At 52.4% G+C, this 23,401-nt stretch overlaps 1 protein-coding gene across 3 annotated transcripts; it reads right to left on the minus strand.

Moving 5' to 3' along the window:
- Positions 1-6: 6 nt before the first annotated feature.
- Positions 7-9,617, minus strand: AKTIP (AKT interacting protein). 3 transcript variants are annotated; one of them, XM_062177522.1, is made up of 10 exons: positions 9,599-9,617; positions 7,054-7,167; positions 5,878-6,083; positions 2,872-2,936; positions 2,686-2,786; positions 2,139-2,227; positions 1,963-2,061; positions 1,762-1,869; positions 940-1,000; positions 7-770 (listed from the first exon to the last, which is right to left on the minus strand). In XM_062177522.1, the coding sequence occupies exons 2-10, from the start codon at positions 7,156-7,158 to the stop codon at positions 660-662; spliced, it is 945 nt and encodes a 314-aa protein (XP_062033506.1). In that variant the 5' UTR covers positions 7,159-7,167; positions 9,599-9,617; the 3' UTR covers positions 7-659. The 3 variants fall into 3 exon arrangements, with proteins under 3 accessions (XP_062033506.1, XP_062033507.1, XP_062033505.1); XM_062177523.1 differs by lacking the exon at positions 9,599-9,617 and adding an exon at positions 9,379-9,502 and having other exon boundaries at positions 7-767; XM_062177521.1 differs by lacking the exon at positions 9,599-9,617 and adding an exon at positions 9,379-9,502.
- Positions 9,618-23,401: the final 13,784 nt, after the last annotated feature.

Genomic DNA, 23,401 nt, shown 5'->3' on the forward strand with positions numbered 1-23,401 from the left:
AAAGGATGATCATTTATTGGTTTATTTTGTCTCTACTAAACACATTAGTCATTCATATTTAAATATCTGACATCATTAGAAACCGTTTAACACTTTTTCTCCCTCCTGCCATAAAAATACAGTAAGTGATTTGCTTTAAAAAAAAAAAAAACCAACTATGAACAGTGTTCTGGTTTCCTCTCACTCGTCTAATGCATTTCTCAGTGACAGCAGTAGGGAACTCAGTGAGACAGTAGGCTGAAGACAGATTCAGATGGTCTTCCACTCCAAAGTGCTGAGCTCTGCGATTCCCTTCTCCACATCCTGACGTATGGACAGCTGAAACCACCAAATAGTGTTGAAGTCTGTCTGCTCTACTAGTTTACATGAATGCAACTTACCTTTAGTATTACATCCAGAAAAATATTTAAGCCTCAAGGTCCCCAATAATTTGGAGTATAGACCCAAGATAACCGCCCTAGGACACTTCTGACAGAAGTAATGCATTACTTAAAGAGAGGTTTCCAAAGCCTGCTGCGAGAACCTACACATATGGAGAACACTGATGGTCAGTCATTGTCCACACAGTTTACTCTTCAGGCAGTCCTTTGCCATTGGGCAGCTGTCACCAGGCCAGAGTCCAGCAGGAAAGTGCATGGTGCACCAGATTCACCATCTCTCTAAGTTGCTACTGCTTTCTCTTCTTTACTGAAAGGCTGTACTGAGCCAGGCTTTACCCACGACAGGCCAGCGACGTGAACACTTTTATTGTGCTGTTCCTCAGGCTTCTTCTAGGCACAATCAAAACACAGACAAAAAAATGACTGATGAAGAGATCTCAGCACTGAGTAAACTTATTTCTCAAACTGGTATTTGTATGGAATGACTGGTCTCCAGCGAAGATATCTTAGAAAAGAAACACTGAGTTAACAGTTTAAAAAAAATTGGTTATCTACTTACTTTCTGCGTAAGCATCTTCTCTCTGGCTTCATCGTGTATAGAAGGATTCCAGGGAGAAAAGCTGAATGGAGAGAAAGGCATTAAAAATCTCTAACACCCAGTTTTCAATAACTAAGCCAATTTCCCTAACAAAACTTAACTAGGAAGCGACACTTTAAAAAATGTATTTTAGACATTATCTAAGTAACTTTGTCATAACTGTATCTTGTATATGTGGATCATCTCTTTAACCCCTTCATCAACCCCTGAAGTACAACTGAAGATGAAGACTGCAAGGCACAGCAAAATTAACCAGAGCTAAGCAGGACAAAGGCCAGCCAACAGTCTGTATGCTGAGCCGCAGCTCTTAACTGTGCTGCACTGCCTCCCCAGCAGTGCCAGTGCTGCCGGAGAGCTGAACCTCCAATTTCCTCGTTCTCAGTGCTCCTCACAGAGCCTCCTCCTTCATGGAGCCCCGAGACCCAGCATCACGCTGCTGCAGGAGCCCACCACCCTCCACTGTTCCGTTACCCCTCTTTCATCTAACGTGATGGGGGTATATGGCAGGATAAGAGAGGCACCTGACATGTGACTGTGCTAGTACACTACGAGGATCCTTAGGAAAGCAAAGTCAGTAAATAGCTTGCTCCTGGCACAATGTGCCAGATGATACAAAACTGTCTCAGGAAGGAGCCCAAGAGGCCTTAGAAATCGAGTCTGACACTAAACGTAGAGGTTGTAGGCTGACAGATGACACACATTTCTTTTAAATTCTCTCAGACCATCTGGAGAGTGGAAGTCCAGAACGGCAAAGGACAGTTCACCTGATGGCGCAGCACTCACCTAATTGCATAAGGGTCTTCTATTTTAGGTTGGTCAAACAGACGAGCAGTGCACACCTTAACGCTGTCAACCACTTTACTTTTAAAAAGCTGAACATCTTTTTCATACCTGTGTTAAGAGCGTACATCAAAAAGTTACCAACTTAATCTGCTTAGCTGCATTTTCAAATTTATCGTAAATAACAAAGCAGAAGTAACGTACAGTACTGCAGCCTCTGGATTTAAGGGGCTTGCTGTATCAATCTTGTAGAAAACTCTCCTTGCATACATTAACACTTGCCAGATATGGTTATGGTTCCGCCTAAAAGGACACAGGGCATGATTACTGAGGCCGCCTCCCGCTGGCTCCTGTCAGTAAAGAAAGGTTTCTTTACTGACCTCCACTTTGCAAATGCTCTTTTCACATCCAGTTCCCCTGAGGTGGGATCCACTAGTGGGTGAAAGACGGGAATATCAAACACCAGGCGCTGCAGTGAAGAGAGACGTCCTTTTAATGCAAGCGGTGAGCTTATCAGAGCCACAGAGTTTGTCATAAAAGGAGCTTTGGGACAGACAAGGCACTCGTGTTATGTACAGAGAGGGAGCCTCACTACTTTTACCAGTTCCTGTGAAATTGAGTTTGGCCACAGAAGGGAAACAAGTCCCTCTCCTCCACTACCACACAAGCATCACCAGGACCGCTTCCAGCCTCACCCGCACACCCTGAGCAAAGCAGTCATCAAGCTAAAGACAGGATGGGTGGTGTGACAGAGCACAAGACCCCCTTGAAAGACTGGGGGGGGGGGGGGGGGCGCGGGCAATCATTTTGGGGAGCTGAAATCATAAAAACTATTAGGTCAGCAGAAGAACCAAAGAATCCTCCTCCTCCTTAAGCCCCCCTCCCCAAATGAAACCCCACAGGTGCAGTCAGGCTGCAGCCCCTTACCGGACAGTCACCATCGGGATAGTTATCAGGGATGTAAACTGTAAACTTAAACACGCCATCCTGGTAAAGTCCATGCCGGATGAATATCACTCCAAACCACACTGCAGGAAGACAAAAACAGCCGGGCCTAACTTTGTGTCTAAGGGGTCAAATATGCTGGAAATTAAGAGGGAATCCTTGTCTTACTTAATGCAGAGCGGTAAGACGGCTGCACATAGACACCCGGTAGCTTCTGCTTCACAACCAGGGTACTACAAAAAAAGCAGCAGAAAATGAGCGCGGATGGACGCAGCGACACCCCACTTCCGCTTGCTGAGATAGGTGCCTCGCCCTCACAGGCAGCCAGTGCGGGGCATCCCCTCTGCTGAGCATCTGCCCAGATCGCTCCCCATTTACTGGCTTCCTCACCCGATCTCAGACAAATGTGTGAGCCACGAAAGGCCTCACATTTAGAAATTAAAGCCCAACAGAGATATTCAAAAAACTGGGCTTCCTTCCCAGAAAACAGGCTGCAGGTGATGTGAACAGTGCAACTCCCCGTTCCGGACATGAAATTTGAAATAAATGAGTATGTGATATTAATAGCTTTTGTGACTGTACACAGACCTCACACACGTTCAGAAACTGTTTTAAATGCAACTTAGAGTAATAAGAAAAAATTAAGACTCCATGGAACTGCTGTCCTTTCGTTATCATTCTGAGGCTGAGCCACCACATCACACAGCAGAGGGTGGGGCTGGGATTTGCTTGGTGAGAGCGGGCATCGGTGTGGGGCTCTCAACTATACTGTCCCCAGGGTCACCCCCTAGCTCAGACACTTAACTTCGTGGGCCTTGCCAGGGAGTAGGAAACCTGCCAAAACAAAGGGAGGCCAATAAACTGACACGAAGCCTGCACTCGTTTTAATAAGACCCAGCTACCCACAGCCGTTCTGCCCTGTTCCCTGCAGCTCTGCGTCCAAACAGGTGAGGCTGTTACCAGACCTCAAAAATGTTTACCCTAGGGCCTGAAAACACATTAACCTGCCTATCCTGAATTTTAGTGAGAAGTAGCTTATGGGGCCTCTTGGTTTTTTATCACCTATTTGCCATCACGCTTCTTTTTAGTAACTTTTAAAGTTACCCCATTTTTTAAAGTCACTACGATTCAGCATGTCAACAGCAGCGTGGCTGGTAGGCATGTGAAGTTGGTCAGAAAAGGCAATTTTGTGTTCAATACACAGCAGATTTAATCCCCACAATGGAAGCCTGTCCAACTCACTGCCCAGCCTCAAACACAAGGCCTCCATTATGAAGCTCAAAGGACCACTGCTACCAAATCACACCCAGCCAGTTACACTGGGGCCTTAGACCCTCTGACCACTACAGCTGCAGCACACTGGGGGTGACAGGGAGGGGGACGGTGTCAAGGACACTAAACGCTTTTTTTCTAAGTTCATTTTCATTTATTTGAAATGCAGAGAGCCAGTGATTTTCCATCTGCTGGCTCATTCCCCAAATGCCTGCAAGAATCAGGGCTGGGCCAGGGCAAAGTCAGGCACCTGGAACTCCATCTGGGTCTCCTAGGTGGGCGGCAGGGACCCAAGTCCTTGAGCCATCATCTGCTGCCTCCCAGGGTGTGCATTAGCAGGAAGCTGGATCAGAAACAGAAGAGGGGCCAGCACTGTGGTGTAGTGGGCTAAGCCTCTACCTATGGCGCCAGCATCCCACATGGGCGCTGGTTCTAGTTCTGAATGTTCCTTTCCGATCCAGCTCTCTGCCATGGCCTGGGAAAGCAGTGGAAGATGGCCCAAGTCCTTGGGCTCCTGCATCCATGTGGAGACCTAGAAGAAGCTCCTGGCTTTAGATCGGTGCAGCTCCAGCTGTTGTGGTCATTTGGGGAGTGAACCAGAGGATGGAAAACCTTTCTGTCTATCTGTAACTCTACCCCTAAAAAAAAAAACAAGACTTGAACCAGGCATCCCCATAAGGAATTTAGGCATTCAATGTAGCAGCTTAATCAGTGTGCCAAATGTTCGCCCCAACAATAATTTTAAAATAAGTTCACAGGGGCCAGCGCTGTGGTGCCACAAGCCAGCATCCCACCTGGGAGTGCCAGTCCCAGTCCTGACTGCGCTGCCTCCCTGCTGATGTGCTTGGGAAAGCAGAGGAAGTGCTTGGGCCGCTGCCACCCACGTGAGAGACCACATGGAGTTCCTGCCTCTTGCCATTTGGGGAGTAAATCAGTGGATGGAAGATCTGTCACTCTGCCTTTCAAATAAATAATTTTTTTTAAAGTTTACAGACACAAGAATTTAAAAATTATAGAAATTAATTCTCTAAACTTTTATCTGTTCAACAATTATCAAATCATTTTCCATCTAAGGCCATATGACATTTGAGCACTGTGTTGTCCCTCTTAGCACTGCATGCAAGCGCTCACCTCCTTGGACTCTAGAGACAGCTGAAACTTAAGCCCAGGTGCAGACGGCTGAGACTAGCCACGCTGTTACTCACATGCAGTCAGCTCTGTAAACCTCCCTGTGACTGCCCAGTCCTGTCTGAGATTCATGTCGAGTAAGTCCACCCCCTTCTAATGACAGACCTTCACATACATGGAGACAGCTTTAATGAGTGCTCTGAGTTCTCTCTTCACTAAGCCAGCAGTTCCAGGTCCCTCAGCTGTTGAGTCCAAAGGTCTGGCTTCCTGATCCCTCCTCCCTGCTGGGACCCGGATGCCTCTTACAAGGTGACAACCAAAATGCAGCACAACCTTCCTGCTAGGTCTGACCCAACAGACAAGGGACTGCCACTCTCCTCCCACCGTCCCACCTCCTACAAAACTCTTCAGGAAGTAAACAATTCCTCTCATAGAAAGAAAGTTCAACATTAAGTTATTAAGTTCCAATCGACTACAGATTCTTTAAAACTAACATGGAAACTAAAGCACTTCTGCCTCTAAGTCTGACTTCCCCACCTCTACATAAGCATCAGAATATTTTAGAAAGGCCATTTATAGAACACCACCCAGGTCTTGGTTAAGAAAGATCTTATCACCCGCCTAAGCCTCCACAGTTCTACATCCTTTATGGCCGATACTGGAGGGGAATGTGGGTGAGCCTGACAGCTGCCACTTATTCAGCCCGCCAGAGTAAGTTTCCTTTTTCAAGGAGGATCATTCATAATCTAATCAGGGAGTTTGGCAAGGACTTACAATTCTGCAAGAAGAGAGTATTCCAGGTAGAAGGGTCCGTAAGAAGCATGGGTACCGTTTGTTGCCTGTGCTGCTGGGGCAGGAGATGTAGGCTTAGTTATGGGCAAAGCATTCTTGGGAATAGAAGGCAGCTGCTTTTTGGGTGCAGTTCGTGGAGGACTGGTTTTCACGTCCCCTGTTAAGGTCTTCTCTTCACCATCAGATCGCTATTCAAGAGGAAGTTGTGAGAAGAGGCGTTAGGGTGATTTTAAATCACACAGTAGGTATTACTTCCATGAGCTACAAGCTAGAACTGCTCTTTGACAAGATCAGTCTAATGCTGATCAAGACAACCTGAAAGTCCTTTGCCAGGAGGGGACAAGGCTGAAGCCATACTAAAGCACTGGGAAGACGCTCTGATTAGCTAATTCTGTAAGGACAACACAGTACTTGCAGGATCAACTAGGACAGGTAAAGAAATGGTTCCTCCTGGTGCCCCACCCTCCAGAAGGACAAGAGGTTACTAAGCAATCAGACCACTGCAGAGGACGGGAGAGGTCCCCTTGTACCCGGGTGCTGAGGGATGACTGAGTCAGCACTCGGGTAGAAGCTGTCTCACTTCCTGAGCTCTGATTCGATCTCGGCCCTAATGAATGTTTCTGCACCTGGAATGCTACAGCACAGAGCGCCAGCCTTCGTCACAGACAGGCTGATGTGAGTCAGAGTCTTCACCACCGTCTCACAGGTTCTTCCGTGGCACAGGTACAACCACAGGCTGTTACTTAATTAACTGCAGATCAAGTGTAAAGAAGAAAGAAAACTGTAGTGTCCTCCCAGAGGTGGAGTCACAGGTTGTGAAAATAACCTTTTTATTCAGAAGAATTAAGTGTCCCTCAGGTCTGCCCTGGCCACGTTTTTCTGACCTTTCCCAAAGCTTCTCTAACCACAGAATCTTGAAGCTGAATAGAAAAACGACTACAACGACGTCACAAATTCCCATCCCGCGTGAATGTAACCTAAACGAAAACCATCTTGGAACCGTGACTGCCAGAATGATTTCTGTTTGAGATGAGATTATTATTTTTCCAAAGTAGAAGCTAGAAAAATTCAGTGCTTTGGTTAGGCTTCCAGGCGGCCTCTGGTCTGACCTCCTTAGCTAAGAGAAGCCCGGGTCTGCCCTGTGTTAGCTGCACCTACTTTGCGGACGGAGCTTGCAGACATGCTCCAGAAAGGGTTCATAACGTGTGCGCCAAGCAGAGAAATCCAGTGGTGCGTGTCATCCAACGCTTCCGTCCTCAGCATTCGCGTGACCTTAAAACACGGGGAAACACAGAAACAGGCCGGCACCATCAGTTACAACTTCTGCAGCGGGCAGAAACTAACTTTTCTGATACACGATATAATGTTAGATAATACAAGCTGTACAAACCCAGGAAAATGTCTCGAGGTATCTTCATGAATGGCTTCTTCGGGCATCACCTTCCTCTTTGTACCCCCTCCCTCTTCTGGCTCTAATTTCTGTCCTACCTCCAGATGTCCACAAGAATCTGGGCACCAGGTCCCCCCAGCTAGGATTCAGAATAGTCGGTACCCCAGCTCAACTCTGGTATCACAAAGTCTGAAGATACGGACTACAACAGTTGTGCAACTAGCATAACATCTAGGCTTTTAATGAATGGGAAAGCCAGGTTCAGAATGCCCTGTACCCACTCAGGCAAAAGTTCTATCACTGTTCCCAGGCTTATGGGAACAAATGATAAAGCTCCAAGGTGGCTGGTTTAAGACTGTCTCAAGTACAAACGATTCCCTCCAGCAAAACTAGCAGCCCAAGAACTACACAGGGAAGACAGAGCCCACCTACGTAGGTAACACAGAGAGCTCCCGGGTCCTGTCTGGCCCCTCCCTTTTTGTTTAACTGCTGCAAATCTGGAAACTGCAGGATGAGGCACTGACGGAATCGCCAAGCAACACACAAATGCAAATGAGGAGTGCGAAACAGACATCTCACAAACACAGCTCTTCCAGGGGAAGCCTCTAGTAGCATATGGCAAAGCATGTCTCAAAGGTCACAGAGTCAGGGGGTCATTTACTAAAAATACGGAGAAGCTCCGGCGAGTCCCCGCCAGGCTCCGGCACGTCCAAGGCAGAGCTGCCAGCAGCGCCGGTGAAACGACCGCAGGTGACAAGGCGCGGAAAAGCCACAGCCCCTAACCCGAGGTCCTCCGGCAGGCTGCCCTGCTCGGCCGTGGGCGTCTCTGTGGAGTCTGTGACATTATGGGTGGGGACCAGGTCTTCCAGGTCCGGCCACTGCCTATTACTGCTGTTTTGATTTCCAAAAGATAATGCCGCCCAATAATTAAGGCGGAGGAATGAGGATCCTGGGTCCTGAGCGCTGACGGCTCTCTGCAGAGTGACACGTGAAATGACTGCGGCTCCCAAACGCTGGCGCACGCTCCTGTCTGGCCCATACGAGACCATCACTGAGCTCCAGACCCCGCAGCGAGGCGGTGCACCACACTGTCATGTCGCACGGACCGCGCGGGGGACACCCTGCAGGCACGTGCGCATGCACAGCGCCGGAGCAGCCCCCCGTCAGCCCCTTCCCAGGCTGAACACATTTGCCTTTGCCTTTAAGAATCCCGTCAACTCGCCCCCAGTTCTGCACCCAGGACTGCTGCCCTGCTCGCCGGTGGGTTTTTGTTTTAAAAACCTGATGTTTCCAGCACACTTCTGGGGCATTAGCCACACCGTTTATTAGGAGTTCAGTCTATGACAGGCTCAGTATGACGTGCTCCAACAAGAATGACGTAGATGGAGTTAAACAGGCTCCATCCTTGTCACCAGGCGACAGTTTCTGATTTTCTGCTGGTTCAGCCCCGAGAACAAAACACGACGTTGCCTGCCTTTATGTCCTAACGCAGCCCGTACTAACGTACCCTGGCAGAGCCAAAGCTAGTGCCCCAGAGCCTCCACAGGCACCAACTTAATCCATCAGCCCCCCGAACAGGTTTAAGATTCCACGGCAGGGCAGAGCCCGCAGCCCGGCCTATGGCAGCCGGGCCTCGTAGCCGGCTCACACCGGCACCCTCGCCCTGGCGCAGAAACCAGTCTCCGGGCACGCAGGGAATCTGGACAAACCTGTCTCGAGGTGATGCAAGGCGGGGGCCGTGTCCCGACCTTGCAGCTCCCCCGAGACGAGCCTGGGACCCAACAGTCTCTCCCGAGAGGGGATTGCGGGACTCCGGACTCGGCGCTGCCCGCCCTCAGCCAGGGTGTGGGGCTGAAGAGGGCGGGTGCCGCCTCCCTTCCTCCGGCCCAGCTCGAGCTGCAAGCCCCAGCTGCGGGCTGTGGGCTCCACGACGGCCAACGCAGCAGGTGCCTGCAAACGCGTACAGGTGCCCAGCCCCGCCCCCGTGTCCCAGCGCGGCCGCCGTCGTGGAGCGCCGGGCACGGCAGACAAACGCCGGGCCTGAAGACGCTGGCGGCCGGGGCTTAGGGACTCCTCGACCCTCGCATACCTACCAGCCGGCCGAGATATGCACCTCACCCCAGCGCCTTCAAAGCAGAGCTCCCGGCTGCCGAGCGCCGCCGCGGCCCCACAGCATCTCAGGCTGCAGAGCCAGCCCGGCCCCTGGCCGCTCCCCGCCCCGCCCTGCCCTCGGCGTAGGGCTCCGCCTCCTGCCCCAAGCCCCTGGACCCGGACGCTTCCGCCCAGCCTCCCGCCGCCAAGTGGCTCTCGCACCTGTCCATCAAGGACGTCCTTCCGGGGGCGGTGGGACGACAGCAGTCCGTCCTGCCAATCAAGTAAGATCAGCTCGGGTGGGGCTGCAGTTGACCCGCCCCTTACGTAACAGCGCCGGGGGGCGAACTGTCTATCAAGGAAGTACGGGTCCCCGGGGAGGGATGGGCGGAAACAAACAATCGCAGGTACGCAATTGGGCGCGGCGTCCGCCAGTCGCCAGAGAGACCCGCCCAGAGGCTTATGCCGGCAGGGGGCCGCCCGCTACAGCCGCCGCTCAGGGCGGGGCCGGGGAGTACGACTTTCGTCGCGGAGAGGAGGCTCGGGGACAGGGCCGCCGCCGCCGCCGCCCCGCCGGGCTCGCTGGGGTCTGGGACGGCCGGAATGGGATGTACCGACGACGGCTGCTGTGTCGGAAGAGGGCTTTACGTAACCCTGAGGGCCGCCCCCTTTCGGGCGGCTGCCGGTCTCCCGGTCCGCCCTCGTGCGGGGCGCAGCTGGGCTGCCTTGAAGAGCGCGGGCGTGAGCGCCACCTGTCGGCGAGTCCCGGTGTCACGGGCTGCCCGAATGACTCAGGTGCGCACTGGACTTGGGAGACCGCCCCCGTGCGACTGTGCAGCTCCTGGGTTTGGTGTGGTTGTGTTGGCTTTAAACCCCAGACACGTCCTCGGGGGGATTCGGAACTCCTTTCCCACGTCTAACACGCTGCGCTGAAGCACTCCCACGGCGCCCATTCCACGCCGAGTAAAAGCCAAACCCAGCCAGGCGGTCCAGGCACAGCCCGTTCTGGCCTCGTTCCGCCTCCCTGCCCCCTTGGCCAGGTCCGCCTCTCCATCCTAAGTCTGCGGACACTGCCCTTGGCTCCCGCAGCCTCTAATCCTTCTCCCCCGTGGGACGTCCCTCCGATCCCCGACCCCAAAAGGCCGAGCACGGAGACGACCCTCCCCGCAACAGGTTCCTGCCCCTTGCCTGGACGTCCGTGGTTCTGACCCCCCCCCCCCAATTCGTTATTTCACACCCGGAAGAAATACCCTCGGACCCGGTTTGTCGAGTTTGTGGTTACCTCCGAGATGCAGGCAAACGATGGCTGGAAGCCAGGCGCTCCCAGTGTTCAATCCCAAGGGCTGGTTCTGAAATCCGGCTTCCTGCTCCAGCTGAGAACAGCCCTGAGACACTTCCTCTTGTCCAGTCCGACACACTTAGTTCCCTCAGTACTGGATTCGCCTCTATAGAACGGAGGGGACGCAGGGAACCCTTGCCTCTGGCCGCAGCGGGTCTCCCTGGGCACCCCTCTGGTCACTTCGTCCCAGGCTCCTCCTCCTATCCCGAGTTTTCTGAGCTTGGGTTTCCACAGAGGAGTCGCACATTATTTCTCCAGCTCAGACCTCTCCACTGAGCTTTAGGTAAGTGTATCAACCACCCATGCACCGGGCACTGGGTGCCTCACACACATAGCCAGTATCCGAGAGCCTCTGGCCGCCCATGACAGAAAACCCTACTCAAAGTGGCTCACACAGGCAGGGGGTTTCCCTCACATGGGGCAGGGGTGGTGGTGGGGTGCTTCAGGCACTGCTTTCCTTCAATTCTCTGGAATTGCACAATCTGGGTGGTGGCAAGATGGCTGCTGCCGCTCCAGAAACAACCCACGTCGGGCAAAACGCAAAGTATCCCTTTCTTCAGTGGTCTTTGAAATGCAGGAATACCATTCCCAGAAGGCCCCTGGAAGAAATGCCCACACAGGCCATTCATGATCAGAAATGTGTTGCTGAGGGGCAGGGCGTTGGCCCAGCTGTTAAGGCAATGCTTGGGATGCCCGTCTTCCACGCGAGCGCCTGGGTTCAAGTCCCGACTCCACTTCTGGGTCCATCTTCCTGTTAGTGTGCAGCCTGGGACGCCATGGTGGTAGCTCAAGTACTCAGTTCCCTGCCACCCACTTGGGAGACCTGGGTTAGGTCCTGGGCTCTCAGCTTTGGCCTGGCTAGCCCAGGCTGCTGCAGGCCTTTAGGGGTGGGCCAGCAAAGGGAAGCTGTCTCTGCCTTTCAAATAATGTAAAAATTATTTTTAAAAATGAGCCTTCCCACAGCCAAATCCACATGGAACAAGTCTGCTATGACTGACTGGGGCCAAGAAAGATTACACTTGAATCCTCGGAGAGAAATGATTGGATTGAGGGCCTTGCATTGTGGCGTAGTGGGGTAAGCCCCCGCCTGCAATGCCAGCATCCCATGTGGGTGCTGGTTTGAGACCTGGCTGCTGCACTTCCGGTCCAGTTCCCTGCTAATGGTCTAGAAAAAGCAGTGGAAAATGGCCCAAGCACTTGTCCCCTGCTACCCACATGGGAGACCTGGAAGAAGCTCCTGGCTTTGACCTGGCCCAGGCCCAGCCCTGGCTATTGTAGCCATCTGGGGAGTGAACCAGCAGATGGGCAATCTCTTTGTTTCTCCCTCTAACTCTGACTTTCAAATAAATAAATATTTAACAAAAAAGAAGTGATCAGATTGGTGTTTTGAAAACACCGCTTTGTGTGAACATAATTGCAGGGGCACAAGTGTGGGAGAACTGTTGGGAAACCATTGCGGCATTTGGGGTAGGAGATGACTGCACGCACATCACGGTGGGAAGAAAGAACTGAATGTGTTCTGGAGCTTTCTGAGAGGAATAGACAGGACTTGACCATGGACTAGACAGGGGATGTGTGTGTGTCTGGTGGGGGGAGGGTCGTGAGCAGGAAGGTATCCTGGATGATGCCTGGATACTTAGCCTGAGCTGCCGGATGCACGGTGAAGCCGTTCACTGAGATGAGAACCAGAGGCCCACTGAGTTGGGAGGGTGGGAAGTGGAGAAAAGTTCTGCTTCAGACATGTGCTGTTTGTGGGCTTTCTGTAGCCACTGCTGCTTTCTTCTCCGATCATCACTCCCCTTCCCTCACTGCTGACAGAACCTCGGTGTTGTTGTTGAGTTCAAGCCCCTCCATGGCTCCTCATGCATTCCCCACGGGCAGAGACCATCCTCCTGCCCTGGCCGTGGGCCAGCCCCTCTAGCATGCTTCCCTTTCTTGAGAGGCGCGGTGCTCTCCCACCCTGCCCCGCCGCAAGTGGGGCACTTGGCACTGGAACTCTGCCTTGATCATTCTCCTTTCTGCCCCTCAAAGCTGCCAGCCCAGACACCACCTCCAGGGCCCGTGTGCTGCTTGCCTGGGCGACGACCTAGTGTTCATTTCCTGCGTTAGACGGTGAGCTCTGTGAGGCAGGAACCACGTCTAGCTCCGCACTGTCTCCCCGGAGGAGAAGCGCACCGTTAGATGAAGTAGGGATGCAATACAGTAATCCCCCGGAAGGTCTAGGGGCCTCATCAGGGGATGGTTTTCCTGCTGGTAGTGTTCCACGCAGCACCGAGCATCACGTGCCAACAGACAGCGAGCACACACACCTGTCTACATGGGGGTATTTCATAAAGTGTGCGGAGGGGTGGTATTGCAGGGCTGCTGGTTAAGTTTAAGCCACTTGGGGTTCCCACGTCCCATGTCGGAGGCCAGTTCAATCCCAGCTACTCTGCTTCTGATCTGGCTTCCTGCTCATGCGGATCCAGGTGATGGCTCAAGTTCTTGTGTGCATTACCTGAGTCCCTGCCACCTACAGGTAACATCCCTGGATGGAGATCCAGGCTCCGGCCGTCAGCCTGGCCCTGCCCTGGCTGTTGCAAGCATTTGGGGAGAGATCTTGCAAATGTTAGAGATAGTTTGCTCTGCCTTTCAAATAAATAAGTAAACTTTTTTCAAAAGACTCATTCTTTAAAAAAAAAAAAAAAAACTTGTAGAAAATCCAATGAAAAGACATTTTGAAATCTTACAGAATACGTGTACTCTCTCACAGTTAAGCCACTGGGACACAATCCCAGGGTCCGTCCTGACGACCCATGCGGCCCCACCTGCACACACCGTAACTGGATGGAGCGGCCACCCTCCTGCTCCCATTCATTTATGACTTTGGAGTGTGAACGCCTACAAATTTGGCAGTCAAATCAGATTTTAGACATAACACCCCCCTCTCAGTGGTTTCACTTTCCACAGTTTGAGTCACCCGTAGTCAACCACGGTCAGAAAATACTACAGGGAAAATTCCGGAAGTAAACAATTCATACATTTTCAGTTGCACGCTGCTGAGTGTGATGAAATCTTGTACCAACCTGCTGTGATCCAGCCGGGACGTGAATCATCCCTGGGTACCACATACCCCTGCTGTATACACAGCCCACTCACCAGTCACTTAGGAGCTGTCCCAGTGTCACAGAGCTTGCGCAAGCAGTACTACTTTGCTTAATAATGACCCAAAGCCAAGGCTGATGATGCAATTTTGTTACTGCAATCGTTGTTTTATCTTAGTGTTATTGCTCTTGATATACTTAATCTATAAATTTCATGTGTGTAGAAAAAGCTATATAGGGTTTGGTACTATCTGTGGTTTCAAGACATCCACTGGTGGTCTTGGAACATATCCCCTCTGAGTAAGTGTGCATATGGGTGGGAGGGTGTTACATAAATATGGGGCAAAAGGAGGAAAGAAGCAAGGAAAGTAATTTGAAACCCTCATGCACACACCGGGCTCTGCGTGGGAAAGTAGCTCATTGTGACAATGAGGCAGCTTCAAGTTACCCTCTCTTTATGACCGGCACAGAAAACGCTGAGCAAAACTCAATAACCCTGAACCTTGCCTGCTAAATATTTTCAATCACTTCCGACGATGCCTGCTAGCCTAAATTGCTCGACATAGCTGATATTAAACTTGATGAACAAGTTCCTTTTACCTCAGGACGGGATAGGCGATCGCTGCGAGCGTTCCGCACTTCTCATGTACCAGTCAGCGAGGGAGTCACCGAGTGCAGCCTTCTGGTCCCTGTGAAGTGCACAGAGCAGTGTAGGGAGGCTGTAACAGAAGGAAGGGGCGACGCGAGCAAGGTCAGTGTGTCGATTGCGCTGTCGTGACTACAACAACATACCCGAGGCAGCGAACTGTCCACGGGAACGGAGGTCTCCGAGTTCATGGTCTTGGAGGTTCACAGTCCAAAATCAGGCCGCTCCCATGGGTTTGAACTCCAGTGACGGCATCTTTGCCAGCAGTCCCAAGGTAGCACAAAGCTCACGTGCCAAGAAGGAGCTCACACGTGTGTCTCTGTGTGGCTGTGGGGGCTCCACTCTAATACCCCATTTCAACCCCATCCCCTCCCAAAGGCTCCAACTCCAAATACTGTAACTGGATTAACTGCCCGCCCTCTTAGTGCCATTTACACTGAGACTATGGGGCCAAAAGACTTAAAAAAAAAAAAAAAAGATTAAAAAAGATTTATTTATTTTATTTGAAAAAGTTACACACAGAGAGAGGCAAAGAGAGAGAAGTCTTCCATCCGCTGGTTCACTCCCCAGCTGGCCACAATGGCCAGGGCTGTGTCGATCCGAAGCCAGGAGCCAGGAGCTTCCTCCGGGTCTCCCACACGGGTACAGGGGCCCAAGGACTTGAGCCATCTTCTACTGCTTTCCCAGGCCATAGCAGAGAGCTGGATGGGAAGTGGAGCAGCCAGGTCTCGGACCAGCGCCCATATGGGATGCTGGCCCTTTAGGCCAGGGCATTAACCCGCTGAGCCACAGTGCCGGCCCCCCAAAAGACTTTTGAGGCTGTTGGGGGACATTCACTCTCCAACTGTTACCCAAAGCAAAGCAGTTGGTTGCAATGGGCTTGGCTTATACACATGTGCCCATACGAGTCAGTATCTTTATCTCAATCCATTTGCCCTCAAATCCTTTTTTGAGAGGTCGATTCCCATAGAGATATCCCTGGTTATACACGTGGTTCAAGACACATGAGATGATTATCCAGCCATGCATTTATTTTAATGCCAGTAAAGATACAATTAGTACATCTAAACCGTGACTTGTGGGTTGTAATGTTTAGGATGAAAGCACTTCTATAGGATAGTGTGTATTTCTTTAGTGATAGATTTAAGAAAGGATATTTAATCATGATCATCAGATAAGGCAGAAATCATGAATTTTTGAGAATTACTGAAGTTTGAGAAGTACTATTCAAGAGGAATGCTTTCACCCATTTTTTGGTTAAAGATTTTTTCATTTGAAAGTCAGAGAGGGGGAAAAGCAGAGAGAGAGAGGTATCTTCCATTTGCTGTCTCATTCCCCAGTTGGCCACAACAGTCAGAGCTGAGCCAGTCCGAAGCCATGAGCCAGGAGCTCCATCTGGACTTCCCACGCAGGTACAGGGGTCCAAACACTTGGGCCATCTTCTGCTGCTTTCCCAGGCCATCAGCAGGGAGCTGGATTGGAAGTGGAGCAGCCAGGACACAAACTGGTGTCCATATGGGATGCTGACTTCAAAGGCAGCTGCTTTATCTGCTACGCCACAACGCTGGACCCTACTTTTGCCCTTTCTACCTCCTTGGTGATCATTGTAATTCTTGCTTGTAACTTCACAAATGTGCTTTGGCTGTGCAGGCTTTGGCTGTACAGCCTGGAGCGAGTGGGTGGCTGGCGGGGTGAATTTTACAGAGTACTGCATTTCCAAATGAAATCAGAGCGGCTGATGGAGCAATGTGAATGCTGATGCCTTAACAAAAAGCAACTGATATAAATGCTGCTGCTCACCCAGGCTGAAAAGAACCAATTTCCTTTTATAATCAAACAGCATTTTGAACATAGCCCGACACTACAATAACTCTGGCTCTCTCTGCATCCCGAGACAGTGCCACCAGCCACAGGGCAAGCTTCTTTTTGATTGACGCCATGTATGGAAAACCACCTCACTCTATGGTTTAAAGCATTTGGAAAGAGGATAAATGCTTAAGGTCAGTTTCAGACTCCAGAAAAGCAAACCAAGGAGGGAGAAAATGCATCATTCTTTCAGCAAGCAGAACCCAGGGCTGCTGTGGGAAGGGCTGTTCCAAACACAAAACCTCCCTTCCTCCCAACAGGTGAGAGCAGACTTCAAAAAGTTCATGGAAACCAGATCAAAAGAACTTTCTTGGTGCAAACACACCCTTTGAAATCCATGCATAGTTTTTTTTTTTTTTTCCTATCGTACACATTTTTCATGAACTTTTTGAAGACTCTGTGTCTGTACAGAGTTCAGTGTTTTTTGCACTGAAATAAACTTGTCCTTTCATTCTATTTCCCAAAACCTTTTTCAAGTTCTCTTGTAAATAGTGATTTTCTGAAAGATGGGGCATCTCAGTGATTTGAGAGTCACATACCCAAAGCAAGTGACAGCTGTCACCTTCATTTAGTCTAATATTTTATTCTGAGAACGTTGTCATACAGAAAAGCTGAATGTACTACACACCCCTGACTCACCCCCTAGACTCAACAACACTTAACATTTTCTCTTATTTGCTTGTCCTGTCTTCTTCCTACTGAGTTATTTAAAAATAAACTGCAGGCGGGCAGGCATTTAGCCTGTGGTTAAGAGGCCTATAGCCCATATCAGAGTAGCCAAGCTTGAAACCCACTCCGGCTCCTGACTCCAACTGCCTACTGAGGCAGACCCTGGGAGGCAGGAGCGATGGCTCAATAACCGGGTTCCTGCCACATGCACACTGGATACCTGGATTGAGTTTCTAGCTTCTGGCTTTAGCCTGGCCCAGTGCTGGCCATTGAAGACATATGGGGAGTGAGCCAGTGGATGGGAGTTGTCTCTCTGCATCTCAAATTTAAAAAGTTGGAGTCATCATGACCTCCAGCCCTAAATGCTTCAGTCTGTATGTCCTAAGAGCAAAAACATCCCCTTACAGAATGGTGGTGCCACAGTCACACCTAGGAACATTTACACTGAAGCCGGTGCTCTGTCACTGTGGGTTAAGCTGCCACTTCGGAGGCCAAATCTCATATCAGAATGCTGGTTGGAGTCCCAGCTGCTCTGCTTCTGATCTAGCTTCCTGCTAGTGCACCTAGGAGAGCAGCAGAGGCTGGCCCAAGTGCTTGGGCCCCTGCCACCCACACGGGAGACCTGGGTTGGAGTTCCTGGCTCCTGGCTTCAACCCAGCTCAGACTTGGCTATTGTGGGCCTTTGGGGAATTAACCAGTACAGTGAGGTCTCTGTTTCTTCCTCTGCCTTTCAGATAAATATTTTCATTTAAGGGAAAATTCACATGGAGCCAGCTTTGTGGTATAGGCAGTAACCCCACATGGACGCCTGTTCCTGTCCCGATTGCTTCACTCTGATCCAGCTCCCTGCTAATGCATCTGGGAAAAGCAGTGGAAGATGGCCCAAGTGTTTGAGCCCCTACCACCCTGTGTGGGAAACCTGGAAGAAGCTCCTGGCTTTGGCCTGGCCCAGCCCTAGCTGTTGCAGCCATCTAGGGGTGAACCAGCAGATGGAAGATCTTTCTCTGTCTGTAACTCTTTCAAATAATTAAGTCGTTAAAAAAAAAAAAATCACACTAAACTCCTAGCCTCATCACACATGAAGACCGATTTAAATTGATTCGCTATGTCAGGAAAAAAAAAAAGTTTTCACAGCTGTGGCCAAGTCCCTCTTAAACGCCCAGGAGAAAAACCTGTCGTCTGTGACAAGCAACAGCTTCTCCCGATCCCATTCACGCGGCTCCTCCTCTCTCGGGGGACCCCAGGAAGCCGCCTTCATCCCGGCTCCCAGCCTGCGAAGGCGCTGGGTTGAGTTTGCACAGCCCGGGGAGCTGGGAGACCTTCGTGCCTCCGCCTGTATGATCGAGTGCCCTCTGGTGGCCAGAGGAAAGAATGCACGTAGCAAAGCTGAAAGTCACGCCCCTGGTGAGTTTCTCATAGAGAACAGTGTGTATATATTTTAAACAAATCCACGCTCCTAAATTCTGAGTCTGCATTTGCATTGCTGAAGAAAAATAAAACCAATGCCAAAATAAGTTTTTTAATTCCCTTAAAGCTATTAGCACTCTGAAGCAGGGAGGCGCCCCCACCAGGGGTTCAAGTACACAGAGATGGAAGGTGGATTGAAGAGAAAGGATTGTGGAGCTTTTCATCTAGGTATTGTCTCAGGAACCATTCTGCAGGGCCAAGCCCAGAGTCTCCCCATCTACAACTGCACCCCCACTCCCCCACCAGTCCACACCAAAGTGTGGAATCTTCATACCTAAAATAGAATTGAGTTAAAAATCTTCCCTAGGCCGGTGCTGTGGCTCAATAGGCTAATCCCCACCTTGCGGCACCGGCACACTGGGTTCTAGTCCCGGTTGGGGCACCAGATCCTGTCCTGGTTGCTCCTCTTCTAGTCCAGCTCTCTGCTGTGGCCTGGGAGTGCAGTGGAGGATGGCCCAAGTGCTTGGGACCTGCACCCGCATGGGAGACCAGGATAAGCACCTGGCTCCTGCCATCGGATCAGCGTGGTGCACTGTCCACAGCGCGCTGGCCGTGGCGGCCATTGGAGGGTGAACCAACGGCAAAGGAAGACCTTTCTCTCTCTCTCACTGTCCACTCTGCCTGTCCAAAAAAAAAAAAAAAAATCTTCCCCCACATACTAGGACCCAAAGCTCCAAGTGAGAAACAAAGCACTAATGGTGGAGTTCCCAGCATCGGCCCGGGACACAGTGAGGAATTCTATCCTGCACGGGACGGTTTGGGGCAATGGGCGAGGGGGTTAGGGAGGGGTCAAGGGCTCGAGTAAGAAGGGAACACAGAGGCACCCCTCGCTGACTCCACATCTGTGCTGTGCAGGACGTGTCAGCATGCCAAACTGCCTGCAAAGGATTGAAGATGAGCATCCTATACCAGGCAGGTGTCTCTGACCAAGGCTGTGTAGGTGGAAACACAGGGGCGGAGGTGTCCATCACCTAAGGATCACGTGACCCAGCATCTCGGGACAAATGTGCTTTCATTATAGGTTAGGCAGGGCTGCACTGGTCCTGCAGAATCAGCAGACTCAAGTAGGAAAGTAGATCAACCCGGGTTAACTCTGGGGTCAGCTGGAGGCGTGCCAGCTACCCAGAGAGCGTGGGAGAAATCCCTCAGCTCCAAAGGCCAGCGGCCACAGCTTCACAGCAGTGCCAGTGCGCCCTCCACGCGTCCCGGGGTCTCTACCTCACACCTCACAGCCCGGGCTGTGGCAGGAAGCCCCGTCTGGCCTCGGCTCCTCTTCCCTTGTGGAACAGTCACTGAGCCCCGAGCTGGCTGTGCCAGGCCCAGACCTTCCGGAAGTGGGGGCTGATAAAAGGAGGCTGTGTCACCACTGCCTCGCTGGGCTGTAAAACCAAGGTCACACAGAGGTGGCGGGTGGGGAGGAGCAAGGCACTGCACGGCAGACAATCTCCAGGTCACCGCATGGCTCCCCTGCCACTACGCTGGTTCACACCACCACGCTCTCCAACCTGTGGTCAAACCGTATCACCTGCTCCGACCTCACCCGCTGTCATGTTTCCTTCCCTCACTCCAGCCTCAATGGACTCTGCCATTCCTGGAACATCCCAGGTGCACTCCTGCCTCAGTGCCTTTGCACCTAACATCTGTGCACACACACACACCCAGATGTGGGCACAGCTCACTCACTCAGGCCTTTGCATTTTCTGCTCAAATGCCTCCTCCTCAATGAGGCCTTCCCTGACTGCTTTAGATGAGCAGCTCCTCCCCGCCCAGCACCTGTGCTAACTTACTCCAGTGCCAATCACCTGTCACCAAACTAAACACGTTTACTTATGCTCTCCACCCCCTAGATCCCCACATCCATCCCTATGCCTCACCGACACAAACCCAGAGAAGCCAAGGATTTTTTCTTCCTTTCCTGGCTTTGATGACTCCTCCAGTTCCTATACCTTAACAAAGTAAAAGGGCATGACCCACGGTAGGCACACGGGATGGGCGAACTGTGGCCCAGCTGCCAATGCCGTAGTTGCTGCCCTAAGCCTGGCATCTCAGACTGAGCTCACACTTGGAGGAAGGCCTTGACCGCGGTACTAAGGTGAAGTGGGGTCGTGAGGGCGGCCTTGGCCTTCCGGCGAGATGCCTGTGGGAGCCAGGCACACCAGCCAGGAGTAGTTTCCGCCTGAGCTGGTGCCCGGGGGAGGCCGGAGGTGGTGGCTTGCTCTGAGCTGGGAGCCGGCCTCCTTGCTGTTCTCCTTCCTGGAGTGAGATGGGTGTCTGCTGAGCCCGTGTCCTCTCCCGCTGTGATGGCAACATAGAGGAGCGTCTAATGGCATCTGATCCAGTGGCCAGCCATCGCCCACGACACTCACTACCCTCAAACCCAGCAGACGCTGCTACCAGAAGGCCCATGAAGGCCACGGTCATGGTGGGGAGCAGTGCAGGACGTCGGCTGCCAGAGCGGACGCCCCAGCGGAGGGGCGTGAATTCTCGCTCCTCGGGTCCCTGTGATGGCTGAGTGAGACAGGAGCTTCTGCCGTCCCTACCCTACAGATGAGCAAACAGGCACGGGGGAGGTGGCCACATCCCATCAGGAGAAGCAGAACTGGAATCTGCCCTTCCTCCAGCACCCCCATCCCCACCAGGGGGCGACCTCTCTCCCCAGCTTGCCCTTTGTCCAGAATACACGCCCAGCATGGGGTGCTGGTGAATCAGGGCTGACCACGCCCATTCCTAGCCACCCTCTGTTTGGCCCCCGCCATGGGTCGCAGAGTGTCCTGTGTTTGGGCTCTGGCAGCGTCAGCCCCGGACACTGCATTCACGGAGAATTAGCACTTCACGTCTTCCAGTCGGGGTCCTGGTCCCAGGCTGTGGGAGCCTGATGGTGCTTGCACAGGCTGGGCCTGGCTGTGTGGGGTGGGGGAGGACATACAGCACTGCCTCGCATCAATCGTGAACCTGAAAGCTCTGGGCAGGCACCCCCAGGGTGCGGCCCCAGCATCTGCACCAATTCTGTGAGCTGCTAGAATTCCCTAGGCAGTGCAGCCCAGGCACGAGTCTGCATAAGGCGAACCTGAGAGTCTGGCCAGAGCTGAGCCAGGGGAGCCAACACTTCTGGGCCGTGGCCATGCCGAATGTCTGCTTATGCTTCTTATAGAACCCCAAGGGCCAAAGAACAAATGTCCCAAAACGCCCCCCACAAGCTGCCCATTTGCCCCCTCCCGCTGCCCGAGCAAACTGCCCTCTGTAGGTGAGGCCAAAGCGAATGCAGAGGGGATGCAGCCAGAGAAGTGGCTGGTGCATCGCTCCCTTCCTGATGGGCCTGGGCTGGGCTTGCTCAGGGTACAAGAGGCGCCACAGCGAGGTGGCCACAACAGCCGTCTTGTTAAATGACCCATGAGTCTTACCCTGGCGAGAACCCTGGCAGGAAAGAGGCTTTTTTTTTTTTTTTTGACAGGCATAGTGGATAGTGAGAGAGACAGAGAGAAGGGTCTTCCTTTCTGCCGTTGGTTCACCCTCCAATGGCCGCTGCGGATGGCGCATCGCGCTGATCCGAAGCCAGGAGCCAGGTGCTTCACCTGGTCTCCCATGCGGGTGCAGGGCCCAAGCACTTGGGTCATCCTCCACTGCCTTCCCGGGCCATAGCAGAGAGCTGGCCTGGAAGAGGGGCAACCGGGATAGAATCCGGCACCCCGACCGGGGCTAGAACCCGGGGTGCCGGCGCCGCAAGGCGGAGGATTAGCCTGTTGAGCCACGGCGCCAGCCAAGGCATCTCTTTGATTATGAAAAATTCAGTCCCCCACAGTTGTCTTGGCTTGACCGAGTGCCTCCCCAAGGCATCCATGGCCTGTCTCCCTGTCTCTCCCCCTGCCCCATTTATTCAAAAGGGTCATGTTTTATTGTCGTTTGGCACTCTGCAAACCCAAGGGCAAAGCACCATTGTCAGTATTTAAAACACAACTTAGACAAACGAGAGAGCAACCGACCCCCCCAAAAAGAGGGAGGGCCTGTCCATCAGCCATGGCCCCCGAGCTTCCGGAGTCAGTTTCCCCGCAGTCTGCCACCTGTCCCTCATCCCAGGGAGCAGCCGTTAATGAAGTGCTCCGCAGCGCCTGGGCGAACCCTTCATGGAGCCGAGGGGAGGCCCGAGACAGCCCGGGTGTCTCTCTGCCTGCACAGGTCGCGGCTGTCACCATCAGCTCACACATGGGACGCCCGCCCACGTGTTGTGCAAAGAGCCTGGAAAAGACAGTTTTCTGCTCACTGCGACCTGTGTCACAGCCAGACCCTTGTCGAGCCTGGGTTTGGTTCGCCAGCTACAGGGATGGTGTGCAGTCTCCAGTGACAGCAAATCCCTGTGCTCATTCCCCCACTCCTGCGAGCTCCCCACCCAGGAAGCCCACCCGACAGCGGAGGAGAAGGCAGACAGGTGCCAGAGCAGCCCCACTGGAAATATCACGAGGCGGGATTTGGCACGGCAGTTAAGACACCGTTCGGATGTACCTGGGTTCAAGCCCCGGCTCTGCTTCTGAGTCCAGCTTCTTGCTAGTGAGCTCCCTGGGAGGCTGCAGGTGACGGCTCAAATCCTTGGGTCCCTGCCACTCATGTGGGAGACCTGGGATTGTATACCTGGCTCTAAGCTTTGACTTGGTCCAGCCCCTGCCCAGGCTTTTGGGAAGTGAGACGGCAGACGGGAAATCTCTTTCTGCCTTTCAAGTTAAAAAATTAAAACAAAACAGTGAGTCAGATCATGAGAGATGACATACTTGTCGGCTCCGGGGAGCCATGAGCCACTTCCGCAGAGCTCAGGCTGAGTCGCTTCTTTGCCTGGGCTGGGCCAGGTTGCTAACCCTGTAGCTTGGGCCCTGGGAAGGGCAGACACTCAGAAGACAATGGCATTTACCTCTAGGACACAGCCCCAACGTAAACCCACAGGTTCACCTTGCACCACCCCTCTCCCA

Source organism: Lepus europaeus, chromosome 19, assembly GCF_033115175.1.
Source record: "Lepus europaeus isolate LE1 chromosome 19, mLepTim1.pri, whole genome shotgun sequence".
In the NCBI taxonomy this organism is placed as follows: domain Eukaryota; kingdom Metazoa; phylum Chordata; class Mammalia; order Lagomorpha; family Leporidae; genus Lepus; species Lepus europaeus.